Raw genomic sequence first — 22,838 nt, 5'->3', positions numbered from 1 at the left:
TTGAAATACTGCTGTTTTAAAAAGTTAAAAAGATCAAGGGAAGGGAATTCAATGCTTTCATTCCGTTAGAGCATGATTCAGGTTTTTGAACACATTTAATAGAAATAAACATTTTAAGCTTCTAAAAGCATCTTGTCAAAGAAGGTAAAACCACATCTGTTCTGTTTTTTTTCTCAAATGTCAAGCCCACTATGAGAAAGAACCTAAAGAAAAGGACATATGGGAACAGAAAGTAATAGTTTATAGCTAGATTAAGTTAACAAAAGCAAATAAAAAAACTCAAACCTGTTTCTTTCTTCTAGGTTAACAAGTCTTTCATAACATCCTATATAAACATTCAAATACTTCATCTTAAAAATACTTAATCAAAATAGGTTCTTTTATAAAGCTATGTATATTACATGTGAGCAGAAGTACTTTGCCCAGGTTGTGTATGTGAAGAATTGTAACAGTTATCCTCTGTCTGTATTTGAACTTTGAGCTTGGGTAGTTTACATTTAAAAATACAAGAAGAATTACAGAATGGCTTGGGTTGGAGGGGACCTTAGATTGTCTCATTCCAACCCCTCTTGCCATGGGCAGGGGCAGCTTCCACTAGACCAGGTTGCTCAGGGCCCTAGCCAACCTGGCCTTGAACAGTGCCAGGGATGGAGTGTCCATAGTGTCTCTGGGCAAACTGTCCCTGTGCCTCACCACCCTCAGAATCTGAAATGTATTCCTAATATCCAATTTCAACCTATCCTCTTGCAGTTTAAAGCCATTGCCCCTTGACCTGTTACTACATTATGGAATATTAATCCCAATATTTCCGGGTGGGACGTGCCTGGCCTCGTCTGACCCTTGCTGCTGGACCAAAGGCAGCAGCTGTGGTGTTTTACCCCAGAGACACCTTTGGCCTGCTGGATGCTGCAGCTGAGCACTCGGAACAAATCCAGGCAAAGTAGGAACTCAGTTTACCTCTGGTGGAAAAGGTTCAGGCGACGGCGAAGAGAAAGGAGAGGATTCTATCGTAGAGTTTTAATCCAGAGTTTTATTCCAGGATGGTAGACCTCTGAATCTTGTAACAGCTCCCAGTCGAATCCTGACCGCATGGTCTCATCTCTTTTAAGCCCCGGGGACAGGGGGTGGGGAAGGGACGGGTGAGGGCCAACCAGGTGTGAGGAGGGGAAGGCTCAAGGGATGCTTGGACAGGCCAATGAGCCCGGACCTGAGGGGCATCTTTTGAACTTCTGCCAACCACACGACGCCCTTGCTGGAATGTTAAGGTTGTTGGACAGCTCTTAGCAGGAGGGCAAAGGGGAAAGGAAAGGTTGGCACACCTGAGGGGTTGGGATAGGTGAAACAGGAAATGGCATCACACTGCAACACTACATGTCTTGTCCTTCTCCAGCTTTCTTGTAGACCCCATTAGGTACTGGAAGGTGCTCTAAAATCTCCTTGGAGCCTTCTCTTCTCTCTCAGCCTATGTTCATAGGAGAGGAGCTCCAGCCCTCTCATCACCTTCATGTTTCTCCTCTGGACTTGCTCCAGCAGGTTCATGTGCTTTTGATCCTGCCTAGGATGTGGCTGGCTTTCAGGGCTGCTAGGACTCATGTTGAGCTTAACAGCCTTATGAGGATAGACTTGGGGCAGATTTTCTTTATAATTGCCTTTCATAGCTAGTCAAGCAGACATTGTCAAGAAAATTGTTTTGTCTCTCTAAAATATGCTCCTGAAATCTTCACATCCAAATAAGGAGGGGTAAAATCAATCTCTTATTGACATAATTGAACAGAAATATGTAACTAGCATTGATGCTATCACTTGTATATGTATGCTGTGATGTTGTATTGAAGAAGCAGAAGATAGATGATGTCTTGTGTGACAACATTACTGCCAGCTAATAATTTACTATGCTCTGAAGAGGCAAATTAGAAATATAAATAAGAAGGCATCTTGGGGTCAAACAAAGCAGAAGGGCTTGTAGGGTAGTGAAAATAAATTACTCTTGCTTTTCATCCCTTCCTAATAATTTATTTGGTAGCTTTGCTTTGCAACTTTTAAAGTGCCCCCTTGGCTTTGGCTACAGTGAAATGAGATGTCAGCACAGTTTGACTTAAAATTTACTTTGAGTGGGGTGGTCTAGGGAGGAGGTGCTTCACTTGCCTTAAAATGCTTTTACTCCAGCTCATACATCTATCAAGTGAGAGCTGGAGAATCTTAATTGATTTAATATATTTGTTCATACTTTTAGATTAACCTATGATCCTAATTCCATACATTGGTCTTGAGATTTCAGAAATGGGTGCAGGACAATTTTCTGCTTTAGCAGAAAATCAAGTGGTAGCTGAAGACCCACTGAAATGCATTTTTTGACTTTGTTTGCTCATGGATATGAGATTGTAACTCTGCAGCATCAGCAGTGAAGGGATACTTCAGTAGCATCAGCATCAATATAACAGAGCAGAACAGAAATAAATCTGCACCAGCAGTAGTTCACCAGAGGAGGGCCAAGCTTGGTGAGATTGAACAGCAGCAGTGATCACAGAGATCTGTCTATAGGTAATCTGATGAGGTATCTGGAAAGGTCTTTCCAGGGGCTTTTGGAGCCATATTGGGAGCGTAGGGATATTCCTTGGGATTGACTTTTGCAGCGTATCTTTGTGTTCTGGGGAATGGTTCCTTTTTTGGATTAATACCATTGCTTTTTTAAAGTGTGATTGCAGTGAAAATAAAGCTTGAATAATTCTCCATCTGCCAGCAGTAGTACATATCTATTAATAGATTGAATCATTAATTGTCTAAGGACTATATTATAACACCGGCTGTTTAAGTATTACTCCAAACTATGCTTTACAAAAACAAGTTTACAGTAAGATAGCTATGATGAAGAAATAAATTTATGTTGTTCTGTCCAGACTGTTTATGTTCCAGGTTATGGAGCTTGTACTTAGGAAACAGAAAACAAAATTTGGCATCATAAATAGATGAATGTTAAGTTAATGATAATTAATGTCAGGTTAATGATAATTGTAAGTTACCATGATGATAATTTTATTAAAAGATGCTTTGTAGAAAATGGTCAAACTTTGCCTGAGTTTTGCAGTCCTGTGGAAAAGCAGTTAATGATGCCATGGTACATTTTTCTCCGTAACTAATACTTGGCTTTTGAAACCAGATTCATTGCTATAGATTATGAACACTTAGTAGAAATGAGTTTGAGTGCTACTAATACTACTGTTACACTGCAGTCTGAAATTCTACACAGGCAGAATTTCATGTGCTCCTAAGGATAAGGGCCACCTCAGCTTGGGAAACCTGTTGGTAATTCCTTACTCCTTAACACTGAGGACATTTCCCAAGACCTCGGAAAAAAATCCGGAGGCATCTTGTCAGACAAGTTGAATCCTTGTTAATTTTTATGAATAAGAATTAATTATCTTAAGCTGAATCTTGAACTGGATGATTTTCTGAGAATGATCTCACCTTTTTGAGTTGTTGGGTTTTGCTGTTTTTTTTAAAAGTCTGTAAATTAAGGTAGTTACTGTTTCAAGAGTTAGTGTAGTTTGGGTAGGGATCTTGTATAAGTAGATTGTAAATCTGTTTGCAAGCTGCACCTCCTAATCTTCTTAAAAGGATTTTGACAAGAGAGTTAATGCTTATTAATACTTGTCAGCTAGTGCACAGTCAAGAAAAAAAGAAATGGGTGAAAATCTTACATGAAATATTTCAAAAGAGAGCTATTGTAGTTGATTGTAGTTTGAAGTGGTAAGAGAATGTCACTGTGATGTAGAAGCAAGTGCATACACCAGAGAATTATTATTCTCATCTGTAGTTAATAAGGGTAAATTGGAGTATAAACGAGAATAGAGATTTAATCCCTCCTTGACATAATTTAATAAGAAAGATGAGACACTCAGATTCAATGAAAGTAGGATCTGGGTCTTGTTGGAGGGAGTGCTTACACTTTTAGTGTAATAATAAGGTGAATAAAGCTATGTATTTGTGAACTTAGTTTTCGCTCATTGTAGCTATCTGACTTCTGTTCATTATAAGCCCATCCACTGGTAGAAAAGACATTTTTGTCAGAAAAACTAACTAGCAACATTTGAGTGAGTAATAAGTTTAATGATTACTAGCAGTTATCTCTCTTTCTGTTATGCCTTTATACATGAATAATTTCTTCATCTGATTGAGTATGACGTCCTAGGAAAAATATGTTTATTTCTGTCCTTAATGGTTTGCATTTTGTCTGTTATAATTTTTTTTCCTAATGATGTCAGCTAGTGTTTGGCTTACCTGCTGATTCATAATATTTGATAATCACATTTAAAATGTGTTACAGAGCTAATTCACTTTATTTTCATAAATATGTAGTAGTATGCTGAACCTGCTGAACTGCTGGTCTACATGCTACTTTGTAGTAGAGTGTTCTGCAATTTTATTTTCCTTGAAATCTTGCTTTTTTTAAAAGGTGTTGCTGTCAAAGGTTTAAAATATTTTAAATACTGGAATTAAAACTCATGAGTGTTACTGATGAAAAATTAAGATTCTTGCTTGCATATTTAATTTGTCCAACACTAAGAGACAGACACTTCATGGAAGAGAATATACATATTAAAGGTTTCCTTCTTCCTTGAAAGTGAGAAGAAGAAAGTCAGTTTATAGTCAATAAAATGCAGAACAGAAGCTTGGATGTAGGAATTACTGTTGGTATCTAATGCTTTCCATTTAGCCAGATAGAGAACCTTTGTTTTGGGCACTGATTCCACGGACCTCTTGTGTGTTTGGACATCTGTTTGTTAATGTTTTCTTACAAACCTAAAACTATAAATTATTCTAAGATCTTTAGGATTAGGACTGTATCATCATATATACTTGTACAGTGATGCTGCATTGAGACTTTGGTGCTATGTGTTGAAATTATAAGAATCATGTTCAAGTTGATAAAGGGCAGTTGTTAGGATGTCTTGGAAGGAGTTCATTATGTAGTTGTAAAATGCATTTTAATTTGTTTATATTATGGTGTGATATTTAATGCAAACATTTTAAAGTTCAGTGCATGCAGGTGGAGATATTTCTCTGATTAAGCCCTTGTGTTTTGTTTTCTTGCAGGCCTTTGGAACGTTCTAGTGAAGATGTAGATATAATATTCACACGACTGAAAGAAGTGAAAGCTTTTGAGAAATTTCATCCAAACCTTCTCCAGCAGATATGTCTCTGTGGATATTATGAAAATCTGGAAAAAGGAATCACATGTAAGACAGCTTCATAGGATTATGTATTTTATGTAGATAAACTTGGGGGTTAGACTGTGATTGTCTTTAGGAGATTCATGAGAGCAGAATCAGTGGAATGTTTACAGTCACAGTCATAGGGCAAGGCAGGACTAAAGTGCTGCTTCCTCTACAAACGCAGTGTGTAGTGACTCTATGGTAGCAGGGCATACAGTAGGATATAATACTCTACCACTGTTCTGTTGAAAGATTACAAGCCAGTCATTGGACTTAAGCCTCATTCTTCTCCTGTAAATGTATTATCGATTGCTTTTGCCAGTGCTTTGTGCTGTCAGGGGCAAAGGTGTGCCAGCAAGGCACATCACTGATAGTGTGTGGTTTCCAGGCACCCTGGCACAAGCCAGAGCTGCAAACTGCTGAGAGGTGCAGCAGCTGTGTGCCTGCACTGGCAGCCCATGGGCCTGATGTAGGTGCACACCTGTGCTTGGTCTGTGAAGCTGAAATGGAAATAAGTGGTAGTCCTGTGATGGGAATGCATACCAGGGGAATAGCTGATGAAAACCTGTGGTATTAGTCAAGTCTCAGAAACACCTCAGGTAAATCTGGCATGCAGCACCGGGGTTTGCTTAGAGTAACAGGGGTTTTGATGCTCTGTAATCACACAGTTGGAATGTCTGGACATCAAAGTCTTGCAGTTTCTGTTCAGCCAGAACTCTTACTGAATTCATTGGTAGCTGTGTGTGCTACCAATGAATCTGGATGATTGTGAATTTCAAAGGGACATTGTTCTGAAAAACCTTTTCCTTGTTTGTTTTGTTTGCTTGGTTAGTTAATTAACTAAGAGAACAGTAGAACAGAAGCAAACTGGGGAGAAGAGTGAAGCAGTTCTATGTGCTTTCATTGTTTCCATAGTGTATTGACATAGTGTATTGACTGTGCTTTCCAGTGTCACTGGAAGTATTACTGTAATTAATCTCATATAGCAAAGTGGATGGTGCCAGCAGTGACCACAGTATTGCAGTAATATGTGAGAAAATGTTTATTACTGTTGCTAAGATAAGTCTTATTTACAAGATTTCATCTTTCCAGTATTCCGTCAGGGTGATATTGGGACGAATTGGTATGCTGTCCTGACGGGATCACTGGATGTGAAGGTGTCTGATACAAGCAACCACCAGGTAAAATGGATTTTTCATTGCAACCATCCGGTCAGTAGTACAAAGGAAGAACGTCATTTATGGTGAGGTAGATAACAACACATTCTATACAGTTATTTTGTCATATCACAAGGATGTATATGTTTCTCTGAGTCTCTTTTAGTCTTAGTTGTCCTTAGTCTAAGGAAGGCAAATCATACCATTGATTACAAGAAACTGAAGAGTAATGCTCTGAAAATGGTCTACACTTCAATGTGAAACAAGTCTCCTCTGTCTTTTCCAGTAGTGCTAAAGATTGGAGAGTTGTTAATTCATTCTCTAGAAATATTTTAATTCAGTTCTTCTTCAGGAAGTTCAAGGTGAACCCCCTAGCAGTGTAGGCAAATAACAGCGTAATGCAGTCTCCACTGCAGAAATGGGAAGTGGTGTAGTAATAGCAGACTATTGGAACTGCTGCCATGTTGGACAGGAAGCCTGTAGGTAATACCTATTCAGTGTTAAGAAACAGAAGAACAAGTAAAATTCTCCCCAAATTTAAAGTGGTTTCTCAGTATCGTGGTGCTCCTGGATTTATAAAATTTAGAGTAAATAAAAATCTAAAGGGATGAGATACTTCTAGAGTCTCTCATCCATGTTGTCTAATGTCATGCACCTGCTGCTGTGAGCTTAGTCTTCTGGGAAGGCATCCTGTCCCTTTCTTGCTCCCATGTTTGAGACCAGTGATTTTCCCATGATGTCCCATGGGGTTGTACCTCTGATAAGGGACTCGTTGTGCCTTTGCATTAGTATAGCTATCCAGGACCTTATAGAGACTACTACCCATTTTCCTCACCTGGATTGAAAAGAGCATGTGTGGGGGGGTATGGTGGTGGTGTATTCTTTGGCCAAAGTTTGGCTGATTGAGGAAAGTTTTTTGCTCATAGCAGAAATTGGATTTTTTCCAGTTTGTTGAGCATCGCATCACCATTGCAATTGGGTCAGAATGCAAGTCAAGGCAGTGTGTGAGTACTGGGTCTTTCTATTTCCTGCAGTAGAATGGTAGATGCAAAAGGAACTTTTCATATTATTTTTAGCAACCTCTTCACTGTACTAAGTAGAGATTGATTGAGAGTATAATTAGCTTAATTTGAGCAATTCTTGGCATGGCCTGGCTGTCACTGGTATTGTCACAATTTGGAACAGTACTGGGCTCTTATGAGACCCTTTTCTGTGGACGTCTAAAGCAATCAGGATTTTCCAGTGTTTGCCAAAAGATGGCACTACACTGTTGTGAAGAATCAATGCTCTTTACTCAGAAAGTAATACATCTGCACAATCTGGATGTTAAATTAAGAATCTCTTTGGAGTGTTGATTTGTTCCATTAGATGGAGTATGGAACACTTCAGTTTCTTAATGAATATAATGTAAATATTTTTTTCTGCTTGTTCAGGTTAACTTCATTTTCCTGCCAGTAGGAAGCTGTTGAATTACAATTCATGTGATTCTAGTTCTAGAAATTATATTCTGCATTACCATTACCTCACATTTCCTTCTGATGTGAACAATGAACTGAATTCTTACCACTGCCTAGATGCCCTAGAATATAGCCTCACTGCCAAAAACATGGCAGCCCATGCATTTGCCATTCCTGTTTGAATAACTTTCATGTGTGGGGACTCCTAAATACTATTTGAGTCCAACATTTTCTCTGGTTTTGCTCCAGCATGGGGTTTATACTATGCCCCTCCTTGTCCATTCTTGGTCTCCTTCTCATTCTCCTGCCTGTAGCTCCTGGATGTAGTTCCTGTACAGTCTTGCCTGTACTTTCTTGTTGGCCTGGTACCAGTCATTCTTGAAACTGAAGTACTTGCTAGCACTCCCTGCCCACTGTGCTCACTATAAACCCAGATGATGGAGGCAATACGGTGTTGTACTGCTGTCAGGGCAGCCCTGGCACACTCAGTTGACAGCATTGTGCTCCCAGCTGGGGATGGATGACCAGTGCTTGAGGTGTAGGGGTACTTGGAGCACATTTTCCAATCACATCACCCAGGAGCAAAGGTCCTTTGCAAAGTCATAATAGTGACTAATTGGTCAGGTGTTACTATGCTACCATAAATGGCACTAATGCTAATGAGAAACTTCCAGCAGAGCAGGACAGATGCAGATGTTTACCTGAGTTTAGAAGTTTGTAGACTCATGTAAAAGTACAGGATTATTCTGTCTTTCCTAGTAGGAGGAAAGCTAACTTGGTATTTAGGTTCCTATTGGTTAAAATCTCTTTAGACATGACTAATTAATCTGGACACTGTTTAATACTTCAGATAAACAGAGGTTTTAGATGACCTCCTGAGTTTTCTTGCAGCTTGAATTAGCCTATGATTATATGATGATGCCTACAGTGTTAATGTAAATACAGAAAATCAATTCTCTTGATTAAAAATATGAGTCCCATTTTGCTAGGTGTGTATCTGTGTGCTTGGGAAACTTAAATTTCATCAAGCCTAGGAATTAATGCATTGTGTAATAACAGCTACCATGTGCTACCTCTCTGTGCAGTCACCTTTGGTGATTGGTAGCTTTCTCCCATGAGAAGTGCAGTAAGTTATTGTGCACCTGGTCCCTACTAAAAATGTCTTAATAATCTTTGTTCCTACAGAGGCATGTAGGAAAATGTCTTGCACTAGAAATTAAATCTCAAGGTACTAATGGATCAAGACTTCAGTGTAGCTAGTGAGGTATTAATTCATATGCATTCTTGTTGCACAGCAGCTTACTAATGTAGACACGTGTGATTTCTCTCAGAAAATATCAGTAATACTGATTAGGACCAAGTTGAGAATTCATGTAAACAGAAATATTGACGTTAGCTATTATATGATATTATAATAGATGTAATAGGAACTATTACAATCTATTGTTCTAAGAACCTTAATAGAGACAGACACAGATATTTAGGACCTCATAAAGCCTCGCTTTCACACTGGTTTGGAAAAATCCTTTCTGCCTGCAAAGCTGTGTTCTGTCACGAGAGGGCAGCGTTAGAATGCAAAGCAAATCCGAGCGCGTGTTCGATGCTGCAATGGACGCTTTCTAAATCGTGTTCGGCTATTTAACATACACACCTGTTTAAAGAGTTTGGCCAGAGAAAATGTTGCTGTTACTGTTAGTTTTGTCCCACCGAGCTGGTAAAATGTGCTGGTAATTTCATATGCCGTTGGAATGGCTACAGGGATTTGACAGGATTACTCATCCAGTACACCCTGAGTGGAGTCTGCTCTCTGTGAAAACTATTAATGGGTTTTTTCTGAGCATTCAACAATCAAGAAGAGATCGAAGAGGACTTTTTCTAGGGTGAAAACGTCTCACTGTGAATTCCAGAGGTAACTGTAATGAACTGCTTTGGTCTTGCCTCAACTTTTTTGTAACAAATACCCTGATAAATACAGCACTTAAAAGTCATAGAAAAATATAGTTAAGTTATGTTCAAATAAACAGCACAGGCAGCCTCTGTAGAATATATCAGAAAGAGGTCTTTGCCCTCAGTTATGATCAGATTCTGACTTTCATTTTTATTTGGCACTGTTGCCTACTCAATGTTGAGATATTTAGTAATAGAAGTTTGTCTTAGGGATGTTCCTGGTTTGGTGTTGTCTTAAATACATTGCTGACAAAGTGCCTTGTGTATGTTTCATTTTTGAACTCTGTTTTGAAGCTGAACAGTCTAAGGATGTCTGTTGGCAATGTCTCAGAATAAAGCTGGGAATAAATGCATTATGACATCAGTGTTACAATGTTGTCAGATTCTGCAAAACTGTGATTTTCTGAATTAGATTCAGAGCCTTTTACCCCAAAGTTTTTTCTGATAAACTATGACGGAATGAAGAGAAAAAAGACAAAGACCAAATAGCAATTTGATCTTCTGGGTTTTTTTTCTCTATTTTGCCAGTTGAATTATAATGTGTGCTGGTGCCTTTTGCCAGCTTATCTTGCCTATGTTATGATGGAGTTTTTTAGGCAGGTCAGTTTTTAAAAACAGACCAAATTTAACATAGAGCATTGACTTAAAAAACAATTAGCCTGTTTTATAAAAGCTATAAAGGAGGAGCTGTGAGTGCTTGGATGGTACAGCACTGTCAGCTGTAAGAAGATGCAGAGGGCTGGGGATGAAAAGCCAAATAAGTTAGTGGGGTTGCTGAGAAGAATGACTGTGAAGAAAGAGGTTCAGATGTTCATGTAAGAAATGGAAGAATTTCACAGCTCTTTGAAACTGAGGACAAAGGAGGTGTGTGATAAGATGAAGTGGCAGCAAGGAAAGGGATTTAAACAGGATAGTCCTTGCAATACTGCTTTCAGCATGTAAATGTCATTATGTATTTTGGAGATAATCTATGTGAAGTTGTGACATAGGTTTGTACTGTAGTTAGTAGTATAAATATGCCTAAGCTAGTTTAAAATTATTTAGTTTGAGCACGAGAACTGCTGTACCCATTGTAACACAGAGATTGGCTGAACTAATGTACTAAGCTGAGCAGCAGAGTGTGTTGGCTCATGCTGAGCTCCTGTGTTGTGGTTGTGCTAATTCTGGTTTTGAACTTCGCTTATTGGAAGTTAATGCAGAAAAATAATTTCACTTCTCTCTGTCAGGTGATGTAGGAAAACATCTAAGACATTGCAGGTAGCTTTTATGAATGTGGTATTACAGTACAGTTAATCTGAACCATACATATTTTAATTAGGTACTAAAAGAGAAGCTGCTCACAGTTTTTGTAGAAGCATAATGCCTTCTTTAAGTAAATAACCTTGTCTTGTGTAAAGAGGGTGACCTAACATGTTTGCAAACTGCCGTTTTAGTGTGTTCAGAAGGTATTTCTGTGTTATTGTTAGAAATATTTTGATATGGACTTCTTGTCTGAATGCCTGAAACACTGAAGTGAAGATAAGGGAACAGAAAAATTACTTCATAGTTTACTTTCATGTATATCCTTGGTTTCTCTGCTATAAAAGGAAATTTTTACTGAGGACAAACTGAACTATGTCAAAATAATAATAAGCAAGCTTCTCAAAATGCCAGCTTTGGCAAAACTCCAGTTAAACATAGAGATAGTATGATGTCCTAGAGAGACACAGATTTTCAGATGAGATAAAGATGCAAGGTGTAAGAAAATGATGAAATCAAAAACAATCTAGCTACATCAGCTCCCTTATAAACTCAAAATGTTGAACAAACTAAAATTTTAAAGGAATGTCCCCAATCCCTTTGAGTCTAGCACTAGTAATGTTTTCCCTGGTTTCTTCATTTCTCTTTCTGACACTGTGATTTTATTTACACACAGTACAAAAATTCTGTTTGCCAGGTAGAGAAACTGAAGGGGTCACAAGTCAGGGAGGAGGGATACAGGATGATCCTTGAGATGGTGGGGAAGGGAATAAAGCAGAGACTTCTTTCTGATTCTCATCCATTCCATTAAAATGTTCTTGCAAATTCAATAATATTTTGGATTGATTGGGGGGGGGGGTGAGGGAAAGGCTTAAGAATGCATTCCCTGCATGTGTCTCATGTGGCAGTAAGAGTCAGTGAAACTGAATACACAAACAGCCTCTGATTTGAATGCTACTGTTTTATAGTGTGTATAGAGGACAGATAGCAATGACAGCAATCTCATCTTTCTAAGTCTCTAATACTGCCTTTTAAATAGCTGTGTGAATGTTAGCTGGTTAGCAGCCACTAGAACACCCTGCTGCTTCTGGGATTGCAGAGGGGAACAGCAAACAGGGAGTTTTGAGCTGCCAGCAATCCTCCTGAAGTCTTCACTGAACAGCAGGAGATTCTTGAGTGTAAGGTTAACAGGCATAATAGGAAACACACCTGATTCCCCAGGAGGCTGGAGATGTTTAAACAAGGGGTAGCGAGAAAATGGGGCTCTGAAGCCTCGAAGAAGGCATATAGGTCTGCACCCCAGTGGGCTGTGAAACTGCATTTCTGTGGATAACTGTGATGGCTGGGAAAAAATATGAAAGAACTTGATAATTTGATGTGATGCATTAGGTTTTAGCTTTTATATTTTTCAGATTCTGTACTGCTTTAGTGTGTAGTTCTGAGCTTCATATTAAGGGATGGTAAGCTCTCTTCACAGAGTAGCTAGAAAAAACAATTCCTTCTCTAACTTGGGAGCAAGGACAACTGATCCAAATTTCAGGCCTGAGAGCATAAACAAGGTGAACTGAAGAGAGGAAAACAAGAAGGATGGGACTCATAACTTAAAGCTATAACTGGACAAATAACTCCAATATGCTAATGGACTAGAACCTATAAAAGTGAGAGACCCCGTGACTGGTTGTCCATTTTGTGACCATTTTGGTTCATCTTGGGTGTAGCCCTGCTGGGCTCTTGTACTGCCCAAGGTGCATCCATGGAGGCCTTTTAATAATAGCTACTTTATTCTTTAACTTCATCTAGCCTTTGTTCTAGGTCAGCCTTAACAAGGCATTGGATGGAAGCCTGGATTTTCCTTTAATGAATGTAGATAGGACCATTCCAGCCTCTTGACCTAACACTCCACAGTTTTAATTTATTTCTTAAGCTTAACAACTGCCTCATCAGAAGTTATGTTATAATTTCTTAACCAACAATTATCCTTTTTGCTTCTTATGTCTGTTCTGTCATTAAAGATTATTCTTTAGGGTTGTAAACAGTCAGAGAAGGTGAAATATTTAAAATTAGTTTTATTTTTTGAAGGGAGGGGAGTGAGTGAGAAGTTAGAAAATGTAAACAATGTCTATGATTTACCTTCAGGAAAAGTTTCTTTTAGGCCAGGCTGTTTGGTTGTCCTGTCCTGAACAGAGGTCTTTTATCTGAACTTTCTGAATAGGATTGAGAATGATGCATTGTATATCTGGAGATCAAATTTTGTATGAGCAGTAGCCTCATTTTCTTTGTAGATCCTTTGAATGCCATTGCGAGTATCGTACCATGCATAGAGTGTTTCAGCTCTGAAATGTAAGCTTGGGAGGGCAGATTTCAGTGTATAAACTGTATTACAGTCTGTTTGTAGAGGCTTCTGTTTAGGTGCCAAGGTGCTCATTCCCGACTAATCTTTCTTTTAAAGAAAACCTGTTCTTATTTTCCTTCCTTGAAAATTTATTTCTGACAGTTGGTAAATTTTTCCTAGATCTTCTCTGAGATATAATTGATTTTGTTTTCCTGAACACACAATTTTATATGGTAACATCTGTGTAAGAGCAATTTGCTATGGTTCAGGGAACTGGACTATTATGGGCTTTTGTCTGTGTATTGCAATTACAAAGCTACTAACCTTATATTAATAATATTTGACTATTATGACTTATTTGATGCATGAAAGAAAAGCAGGGCAATTCTAAAACCAGAAAATGATGCTGAAACACGTTCATGCATCTCTCCTGGATTATCAGCCACGAGGATAACAAACGTTTCTGCTTTGATTTTGAATGAATCCTACATTTTAGAATTAAACTAGACTTCTCATTTTGTATCAAGTAAAGTTAGCATGTGTTTTTTATGTTTATTTGTAATTCTCTATGTGCATATGCAATATTTTTCCTTTGTTAAGTACAGTTTGTATGATTTTAAATTTTTTATGCTGTTGCTAATTTTAAAAATTACTTAACAGACCGTCAGATAAGGCCCATCTCAGAAAAAAGACATGTGAGTGTTTAGCTTCAAGCCTGTGATGAGGAACAAACCAACTTTTGAGCTGAAAATAGAACATGTATCTAAAGATCTTGATTCAAGCAAGTTGTTTAATGGCTACTTGTTTTCTCTGCAGTAGCTCAAAATTTTTATAGGAACTACGACAGAGGAGTTTCTCACCAAGGGAGATTGATTTAGACATCATTTAGAATGGCACGTGCTCATATAGACTCCTTTGAAGTGGACTTTGCTGCTTGTTTGGGACCTTCTTATGGCTCTGTACATGGATCCATTTTTTCCAAGTTGTTTGAAATGTAATAGTTTTCTTGAAATCCCTGATTTATGTGAAATTTTTTTTTTTTTGTCTGGTAGTTAATTGAGAAACATCCATTAACAATCGAAAGATTTGCTGGCATTTTCAACAGAAAGGCCAAGAGTTGTTTCAACAGTACAAGCACATTGCTTGTACAATAGAGAAATGCAATATAATACAAGAGGATATTATAATTGAAAGTTAACGTTTTCAGAACAGAAAACATAACAGGTGAATTTTCTTTCTCATGAGAGCAGCTTGTGAAGGACAGAAGTTTATTTTCCAAGATTGCATTTCTGATTCTAGTTACCTTCTCATCACCTCTGACATTTCCAAAGATCTCATCATCAGTGGTGTTTAGAGGTAGATTAACAGAGATCACAGGTTTTTGTAAAGATGGAAGTGATTCTTGTGTTCTCAGATATGCATTCAGAAATGTCTAATTCAACTGATGAATATAGAAAACAGAAGTCCCACTTGTTTCCATGTTAAAGCTTCCCATATTGCTTTAAAAGCATATTGATTTTTTTGTTGATGATGCTTAAATTAATTTTCTTTCTAAGCAGATTGCTGAAGGATCTCAAGGCAGTGCTATTAAAAATAAGGCACAAAAACTCTCAAAACATCCTGAAACATTTAACGTTTCCTTCTTTTTTTTGAATCAAAGGATGCTGTGACGATATGCACTCTTGGAATAGGAACTGCTTTTGGAGAGTCCATTCTGGATAACACTCCTCGCCATGCTACCATTGTTACCAGGGAACATAGTGAACTCCTTCGAATTGAGCAGAAGGACTTCAAAGCACTTTGGGAGGTAAGTTCGGATTTATTTGCAGTTAATGCAGAAAAAAATGCCTTGACCTTGAAAGCATTTGTAATATAGTATTGTTGCATCGCATGTCAGACGAGCCCTTGTTGCTGCTGGCACGTGCAGCCCTGGGATGGAATCAGCTGGGAGTGTGGCAATAAAATAAAACAAGGGATGGAAATGAATAAAGGGCTAGGAATGGAAAGCTTTAATGGAGATAAAAGGAGGCACGCGAGGGCACAACACAAAACATAAACAACGCAGATGTACGTAGCTCCTTTAGAAGACCCCCAAATGGGGCGAACGCAGCCTTATATAACGCAGCCTTATTATCTGAGGGCAGGGAACCAATGAACAGAGAGAAACAGAAACAATACCTTATGTGGAGCACAAGATTAACTAATCAGAGGGCAGGGTTCAGAATGTAACCTTATAAGGAATAACTTAATCTGCATAATGTTCCCATCATCCTTTTCTTCTCCTTCACATCTCACCATAATCGAACTAAAGATTTCTCATCTTAGCTTCTCCGTGTCCAGGGTCTAACGTTGTTACTTGCTGCATGGTTGGCCCACAGCTCATTCTCTCCAGGATGGACCACCACATAGTATGATGACATTTATATCATAAGCAAAGTATAATTATTTTAAATTAGTTTGGAAAAAAAGGAAAGTTTTTACTTCTCTTTCATGCTTCATATAATGTATGATTACGTACTCCTGTATTTCTTTCTTGTAGGCCTCTTGTAATGAAATAACTTAGGTGGTAGAATTTCTGGTAGAATTTATTTATATACTGCAGGTGTTGCTCTCTTAGCCTTAATTTTGCTTTTATTGCCAGCTTTTATGAGGAGAGTCTATTTTTATTATACTCTGAAATTTTAAATTATTCTCATTTTCTCCTGTCTCATCACCAGCTGTAAGGGGTTTAGAATTTGCAGATGGATCAAGATCACTTAAAAATTGACTTACTGATTGCATGTGAATTTCCTTAAAACTTTCCTTTGTGGAAAACATACTGCTGAGGTTCTTCATTCTGTAGTCTGTCTACTTTGGTATCCGTGCAGAGAATGGAACATGCAGAGAAGACTTCATTAACAACTTTCTGTTGCTGCAGAAAGTTACTGAACTTGAATCTGTTTGCATTTTTGCAAGCACTACTTTTGGCTTGGAAAATGTTGTGGGAACTGGAAGGCATCCTGTTGGCCTGGCCTACACCATTGCCAGTTTGTACTTCCAGCTCGTTTGAAATGGTGACTGTACAAGTGTAGGTCTTGTGCAGAGCTGCCAGATGGTGTGACAGTGTCCTAAAGTTGCAGGTCTAGGGACACTAATTATATTTAAGAAATAGGTGCTGGTTTTAACATTTTAGTTCAGCTTCTAACTGTGGATGGATTTATTTTTTTTTCTTTCTTTTCCTGTGAAAGAGCAGTATTATACTGCAAATAATTGTCCTGAAGCAGCTCTGAAGTCAGTATCAGAAAAAAAGTTAAATCCCCAACTATCTACATTGATGGAGGAAATGGCACTTTCATCATCTGCCTAACAATATGTTACCTTGAGCACAGTTAATGGTGCAGCATTGCCAAGGCATGAAAGACCACTGTGTGAGTGAAACATGCTTGCCACTGAATGCCCTGACAATATCAGATAATCATTCTTTGAATTGCATAGCCAGGATTTGTACTGTTTTTTGGCAGGTTCTACAACTAAATTAAAATGTTTTGGCAGTTTCTACAGTTACTGAAGTTTTGCAGTTAATTTGAAGAATCTGACAAGGCAATATTTTTTTGCAGTTCACAGGGGGTTTTTTTTGCTACAGCAGCTGCATTGTAGTTTTAGGCCTTGGCGTGAAAAGATGAAATATGCCAGTGGTCTCATCTGTTTTAACATATGCAGCATTTGTCAGTAGTCAGAAATTTGATAATGTGGATAGTGCTTTGCAAGATAATGATGGGTGGAATAAATCCAATTTCAGGTTTCTCTGGTAACGTTTTTGTAAAAATTCACTTTTAATTGGTATAAGCATAGTCATTTCTCCCATGTATATGAATTTCCTGCTAAGCTTTCAGAGATTGTTCTCTTATCAAGATTATTGGAGGTGTGGAGATTCCCTTCTAAAAACTTTTGAATTTTATATTTTAAATTGTTTTAAAAACAATTTCAACATAATTTGCTCTTTAATCACTATAATACAGTTTAATTTCTAGCACTTTTGATGATTTTGCTGAGTTTTTTGATGATAGATGCTTTTGTGGAAGATGATATGCATTAGAAGTACTGGAGTGATCACAGGCAGCTTTAGCATACACCTTGTGTGTTGCAGCCTTTATGAAATTGGGCTGTAGAACACGTCACAAATGCTACAGGTGCCAGTCAGAGACCACAGTTTGGATTATGGTGCTTCTTTGCCTTTTGTGCCATTTTACAGTGAACTTCTCATATATTTTGTTGTGTATTTGTGTATTCTTTCAAGGAGGCTATCCCTGTGCTCTCAGTGAGTGGAAAATTGTTCAATGAAATACAGCTTTGCTGGTTGGTCTCAGATATAAAAAAGTTGTTCATTTTTTCAAGGTAATATTTATTTCCTTGCAACCTGCTAATCCCAGAGTCTGCATAAACTGCAGCTAGCATGTGATAAAGAGACAATGTTTAAAGTAGATAGAAAATTATGTGAGAAAATTTTCCCAACAGTAGCACCAGTACTATATTATTATTAATATTGTTGTTACCTGAAGAAAGGTAAATACTTTTCTAAAGGGAGACTTTTTATGTTTTTGATGCTGCATTGTTCTTTCTGCCTTATCCTAAGGTTCATATATCTTTGCTGTGACAAAGTCTGTATGAGGAAACTGTTATTGTTACATGTCATTCTGTTTTTAATTGTGTTTAGTGAAAACCCACACAAAGTCAAGAGTGGATCATAGATATTTAATACATATGGTACCATGGAAAAATGGGGAAAGGCAATGATGTCAGTTCATTACAGTCCAGATATTGTAAGAGCTAAAATCTACTGTGGGCAAATTTCAACTGTCCACATAATGAGAATTTAATTAATGAAAGAAGTGGTTTATCCAGAAAAAAAAGTCAAATATTTCCAAAATAATGTAATACTGCAGTATAAGAACAGCCTAAATAAATTGTGGGGTTAGTATTCTTAAAATGGTTACTGATTATATGTGTGTAGAATTTTAATGATTAATAATAGAAGTGCAAAAATACAATATATGTTATTTTTAATTTGTTTGTTGTTTTTAATATTGTTTTTCCCCGAGAAATTAATTTTTGGGGAAATTTATTTCCTTCTTTTGAGAGAAATAACAAATCAAAACTCTGTTAACCAAATAACAGAGTTATTCCTTCAGAGGAAAGAAAATCCAATACTGCAATATTAAGTATTTTTTCTTGTTTTTAGATTGTGAATGTAATCTTGGAAAATGAAACAACAGAAATAGATTCAGTATTGGCTTTAATTTAATGTGCAACTAATCTGAAATGCTAGCAGTAAAAGCTGTGAAGTGTCCTTCTTAACACTAAAAATTTGTTAATACTGAAGCCTACTGATGAAGTTCACATTTGCAACAAATATTTTTATATCTATGCAGTTCTTTGAAAGACAATTACATATCCATTATACTGCTTATGAAACTTTTACTATACATCCTGAAACTAGATTTTGAGAGAAAGTTTATCTATTTTAATTATTTCTAAGTTTAGAAAGAATTTTCAGTATCTCTGAAACTTCATATTGTGAATTTGCAGACTTCTCTGAGTTTTGTTTAAATTGAAAAGTAACTTATCCTGTATTACCTGTATTGCGCTAAGCAGCAATGGTACTGGTATAATGATTCCCAGATTAGATATGTTTTATTGATGTCCTTAATGCACAATATACAGCAAAAGCATTAATTTCTATCAGTACTAATGTAGTTGGGTCTATACCTGAAAGAAAAAAAGATAGCTACTCCTAAACTGACTTCTTTTTTTGTTAATCAATATTAGTCTGCCAGTTTTTTAAAATTTAAATATTCTTTAAGGAAAAGATGGGATATTCTTTATAAAAAATACAGTAGTGTGCCTTCTGTAATACACGCAGCCCTATATTCAGTCAGTCCTTTAAGTACAGAAAGATTTTCTGTGACCTTCATTTCTATTAGTCAGGGGAAACTGGTCAAAACAAATGACACTGTCCTGATAACAACAATTACCAGTTAAAATGAGCCAGTCTTTTCTCTAATGACTGTGTTGAAGTAGCATCCTGTTGGGGAACATCTGTTGATCTTCTCTGCTTACTCATCCTTGGAGACTCGTTGTCTATCAACGCTGTTACAGTGGATTAAAGATGATGAAATCTCACACAGAATTCTCACACAGCTGAACACTGTTCCTTGATAAAGAGCTTGTAGGTTATGGGAATCACCGGTGATGTTCCTTTGTGCACTGACTGTCCTTGGCTTTGGTGTCTGAAGAGCACTAACAAAACATGAAAAAGTAACTTGTTATTGTTACAACACTGTAGACTTCCAAGATACTCTATGGATCTGTAGGAAAAAATACTGTTTTTGTTGATGAGGGCTTGCTTTCCTTCCTCAGCATGTGTAAGTGCTAGCTACCTTGCCCAAAAAACTACTTCAAAGCACAAAGGAAAATATATCCAAAAATAGACATTAAAGTAGAAGACTACGCATGGGGAGCTCTGGTCACGCACATCCTGTTGAGCACTACCTTGCTCCACCCCTAATAACTGGATTCTTTTAAACAGAGTAGGAGGGAAATGAGTGCATTTGAGCAGTGTGATCATTACAGTTCTCCATAATTCATCCTCAAGCTTTGTCTTTTCATGCAGTTGCAAACTGATTCAAACCCGGACAGGAAGGGAGTGAATCTGCTGAGAGGTGACTTATTTTTAGAGGTCTTTCCTACTGTGGTGTATTACTCAGCCTTCCTTGGATAACATACAAATAACCTATTTCCTTTTGTGTGGACTGTGTTAGAAGTTACTGAACATGCCTTGAGAAACACTTGAGTAATGAAGAACAGCTATTACTTCAGCATGCAGTGACTTTGGAGAGAGGGAGACTTGGCCCTCATAAGGTCAGAATAATTTTTTTTAATTCCTACTCAGCAGCACTTATACATCTTGTAAACTGATAAACTGTAGTGTAACTTGCTTCTTGCTTTTGCCCATCTGCTGTTAATTCAGTAGCCCTCAGCAGACTGAACTGCTCTGTAATGATAGCTTTGGGAGAAGCAGCTTTCTTACCCCCTTTGTTTTCTGAGCACTGTGAGCGCTAGGTTTTAATGAGCTAGTTTAAAACCAGGTCTGTGAGATCAGAAGTTTTAGATGCCATTTCATTGGAATGCCATGTAGGAAGTTCATGTATGAAAGGGGGTGCTATAGCACTATTCTGTGGGGTTTCTGAATAATGCTTGAGTTCATCAGAATTGGGACCACAGCTTTCCATGTATTTGTATGGAATATCAGTTTGTCACTTTAAGGTCTATCTAATCACACCTCTTGTATCAAGGTGTAATATCATTTTATACTTCATTTTATGTCCTGGAATTATAGCAGTAGGAATTATGAAGGCACGTAAAAATACATTAGTGAAAATAAATATGGAAGGATTTTAATTTGTTTTTATCCATTTGGTCATATCGTAAGTGCATTGTTTGTCAAAGGAGGTTACTGCATGTAACCTCGTGTAATGCAGTAGGCAGAATTTCAGAGAGGTGGCCTTTTCCTTGCCTTAAGCTGTTGGAAAATACATGTTGCATTGTTCAATGAGAATGTTCTTGCTTCTTTCTCTGGCAGGCTCCTGAACACTTCAGTGTGTTTAAGGCGTATTAGGAATCTCACGTAAATGTCAGTACTTTCTAATATACCTTTTCACCAATGAGTATTACATACCAGAAATTCTTTCCAGTTCATTTGAGTGAGAGATTAAATTTGATCTGAGAAATGAAATATTGGAAGGGGGGAATCAAAGAAAAAATCAGATTAATGTCCAGCCCCTAAACTATCACCTTGATTTATGGTGTACCATTCTGCCCGTTTATTGCCCAGTAATCAATTGCAGAAGTCTCTGCCCTGATTTACTGATTTCCTATAGGCAAACATAGTAGAGGTATAAAACTACAGTTAATAAAATACAGAATATTTAGCTTTGCAGGATGGGTGATCATGTGATTTAGAATAGTGAAGTGCTTGGAGACCCACAAAAGTATAAAAAGGTGGTCATGGAACACTCAGCTGTCTTTACCCGCTTCATGTCACTCTCCCATTGACTGCTCAAATGATTCCTTGATGATTTGTCTCTCTAATGGGATTTTATTTGAGAAATATGAAAGTGATCAAATTGTGGTAGCCTGCATTTTCAATGTACCCAGAATACTGTGTTCACCAACCTCCCAAATAGTCATCTTGTCATAATAAGGAAGAATTATTCCATGTTATCATATACAGAATACAATACAGAAGAGAAATGTGGAAGTGATGCCTGGAGAGGCTACCTAGAACACATGCTAGACAAAGTTAAAGGTAGGTATTTATTGAAAGCCCTTCAAAGGGCTTGGGCAGTGCAGGAGGCTCACAGATACTACACCCAAGATGGATGACTATCACGGGTCTTTTGGATGGGTATAAATTTGGTCTATTTGCATATCCGAGGTTAATTATCCAACTACAGCTTCGGGTAATGGAGTCACATTCCCCCAGTTTGTTCCCTACTTCACTGTTTACATTTTTTGGTGCCTGAGAAAGTGAGGTGTCCTTGAGTTTCACGTCTAGAGAGAAGTTGTTTTGTCTGAATAAAATGGGAGAACAGTAGCTGACAGTCTGTGGAGTTTTAGAGTTATATACTGAAGCAGTACTGATCTGAAAAATATAAAAGCTAAAACTTAAGGCATCAGAAGGACCCAGGTATGTGGAATCTGTTGCCTTATGTTGTCTGCAAATCCCAGCTGATAACAAATACAAATTTTTATGCAAAGACACAGAGCTAGTGTGAGAGACACTGAAAAATGAAGTAATGGTAGGCAAGATTTTTTTTTTCCTATAGGAACACATGGAAGGAGGAAGAATATAAAAAATCCTTGTGGCCAGTTTTAGAATATGACAGTAAACACAGAATTGGCTAGATGTGAGCAAAGCTGTGAAAATAGCTAACATCCCACCTTCATACATTGTGTTAATACTGAGAAAGCATGCAAGTGAGTAGGGAAAGATTCCAGAATTGTTATTATACCAAGAAAAAGTGCCAGATAGTGCTCCCAGTTTTGCTGGTATGAATTGAACATATTTCAGTGAATACAACACAACTGATTGAATACACGAGGAGCTACATGGGAGCAGATTCTGGCCTTTAGTACTTCATTTACATTGGTTTTGATCATCTTCATAATATGGTTTTAGTTTTCATCCTCTTGTTTTGCTTTTTCAGACATTTCTAATTTTAATGAGTGATGTTCTGTCTGGTAGAGAAGACTTTAATGAGCATGAAACAGCATTTAACTCTCAGGAGCCAAACATGCATCAGAGCCAGCCATGTTTGTCAGCATAGCACCATGATCACTGCTGCTTTCGTTTGGTTGTATTAATCATGTCATATTTTAAGAATAGATGCAGATTTTGTGAACAGTATTTATGACAGTCTGTATCCTAAGGTAACCTTCCTGGCCATTGACAGTG

At 37.6% G+C, this 22,838-nt stretch overlaps 1 protein-coding gene across 3 annotated transcripts in view; it reads left to right on the top strand.

Moving 5' to 3' along the window:
* The window catches only part of RAPGEF4 (Rap guanine nucleotide exchange factor 4), a 141,566-nt gene that overhangs the window by 7,103 nt on the left and 111,625 nt on the right, over positions 1-22,838 (top strand). For all 3 annotated transcript variants that reach the window (XM_077181398.1, XM_054636579.2, XM_077181399.1), the window contains exons 2-4: positions 5,095-5,237; positions 6,306-6,394; positions 15,006-15,152. In XM_077181398.1, the coding sequence (XP_077037513.1) occupies positions 5,095-5,237; positions 6,306-6,394; positions 15,006-15,152 (379 nt within the window). The remainder of the gene's footprint in view (positions 1-5,094; positions 5,238-6,305; positions 6,395-15,005; positions 15,153-22,838) is intronic.

Source organism: Agelaius phoeniceus, chromosome 7 (genome assembly GCF_051311805.1).
Source record: "Agelaius phoeniceus isolate bAgePho1 chromosome 7, bAgePho1.hap1, whole genome shotgun sequence".
NCBI classification, from domain to species: domain Eukaryota; kingdom Metazoa; phylum Chordata; class Aves; order Passeriformes; family Icteridae; genus Agelaius; species Agelaius phoeniceus.
Note: the sequence above shows the minus strand (reverse complement) of the source record. Positions and strands in the feature narration are given on the sequence as shown.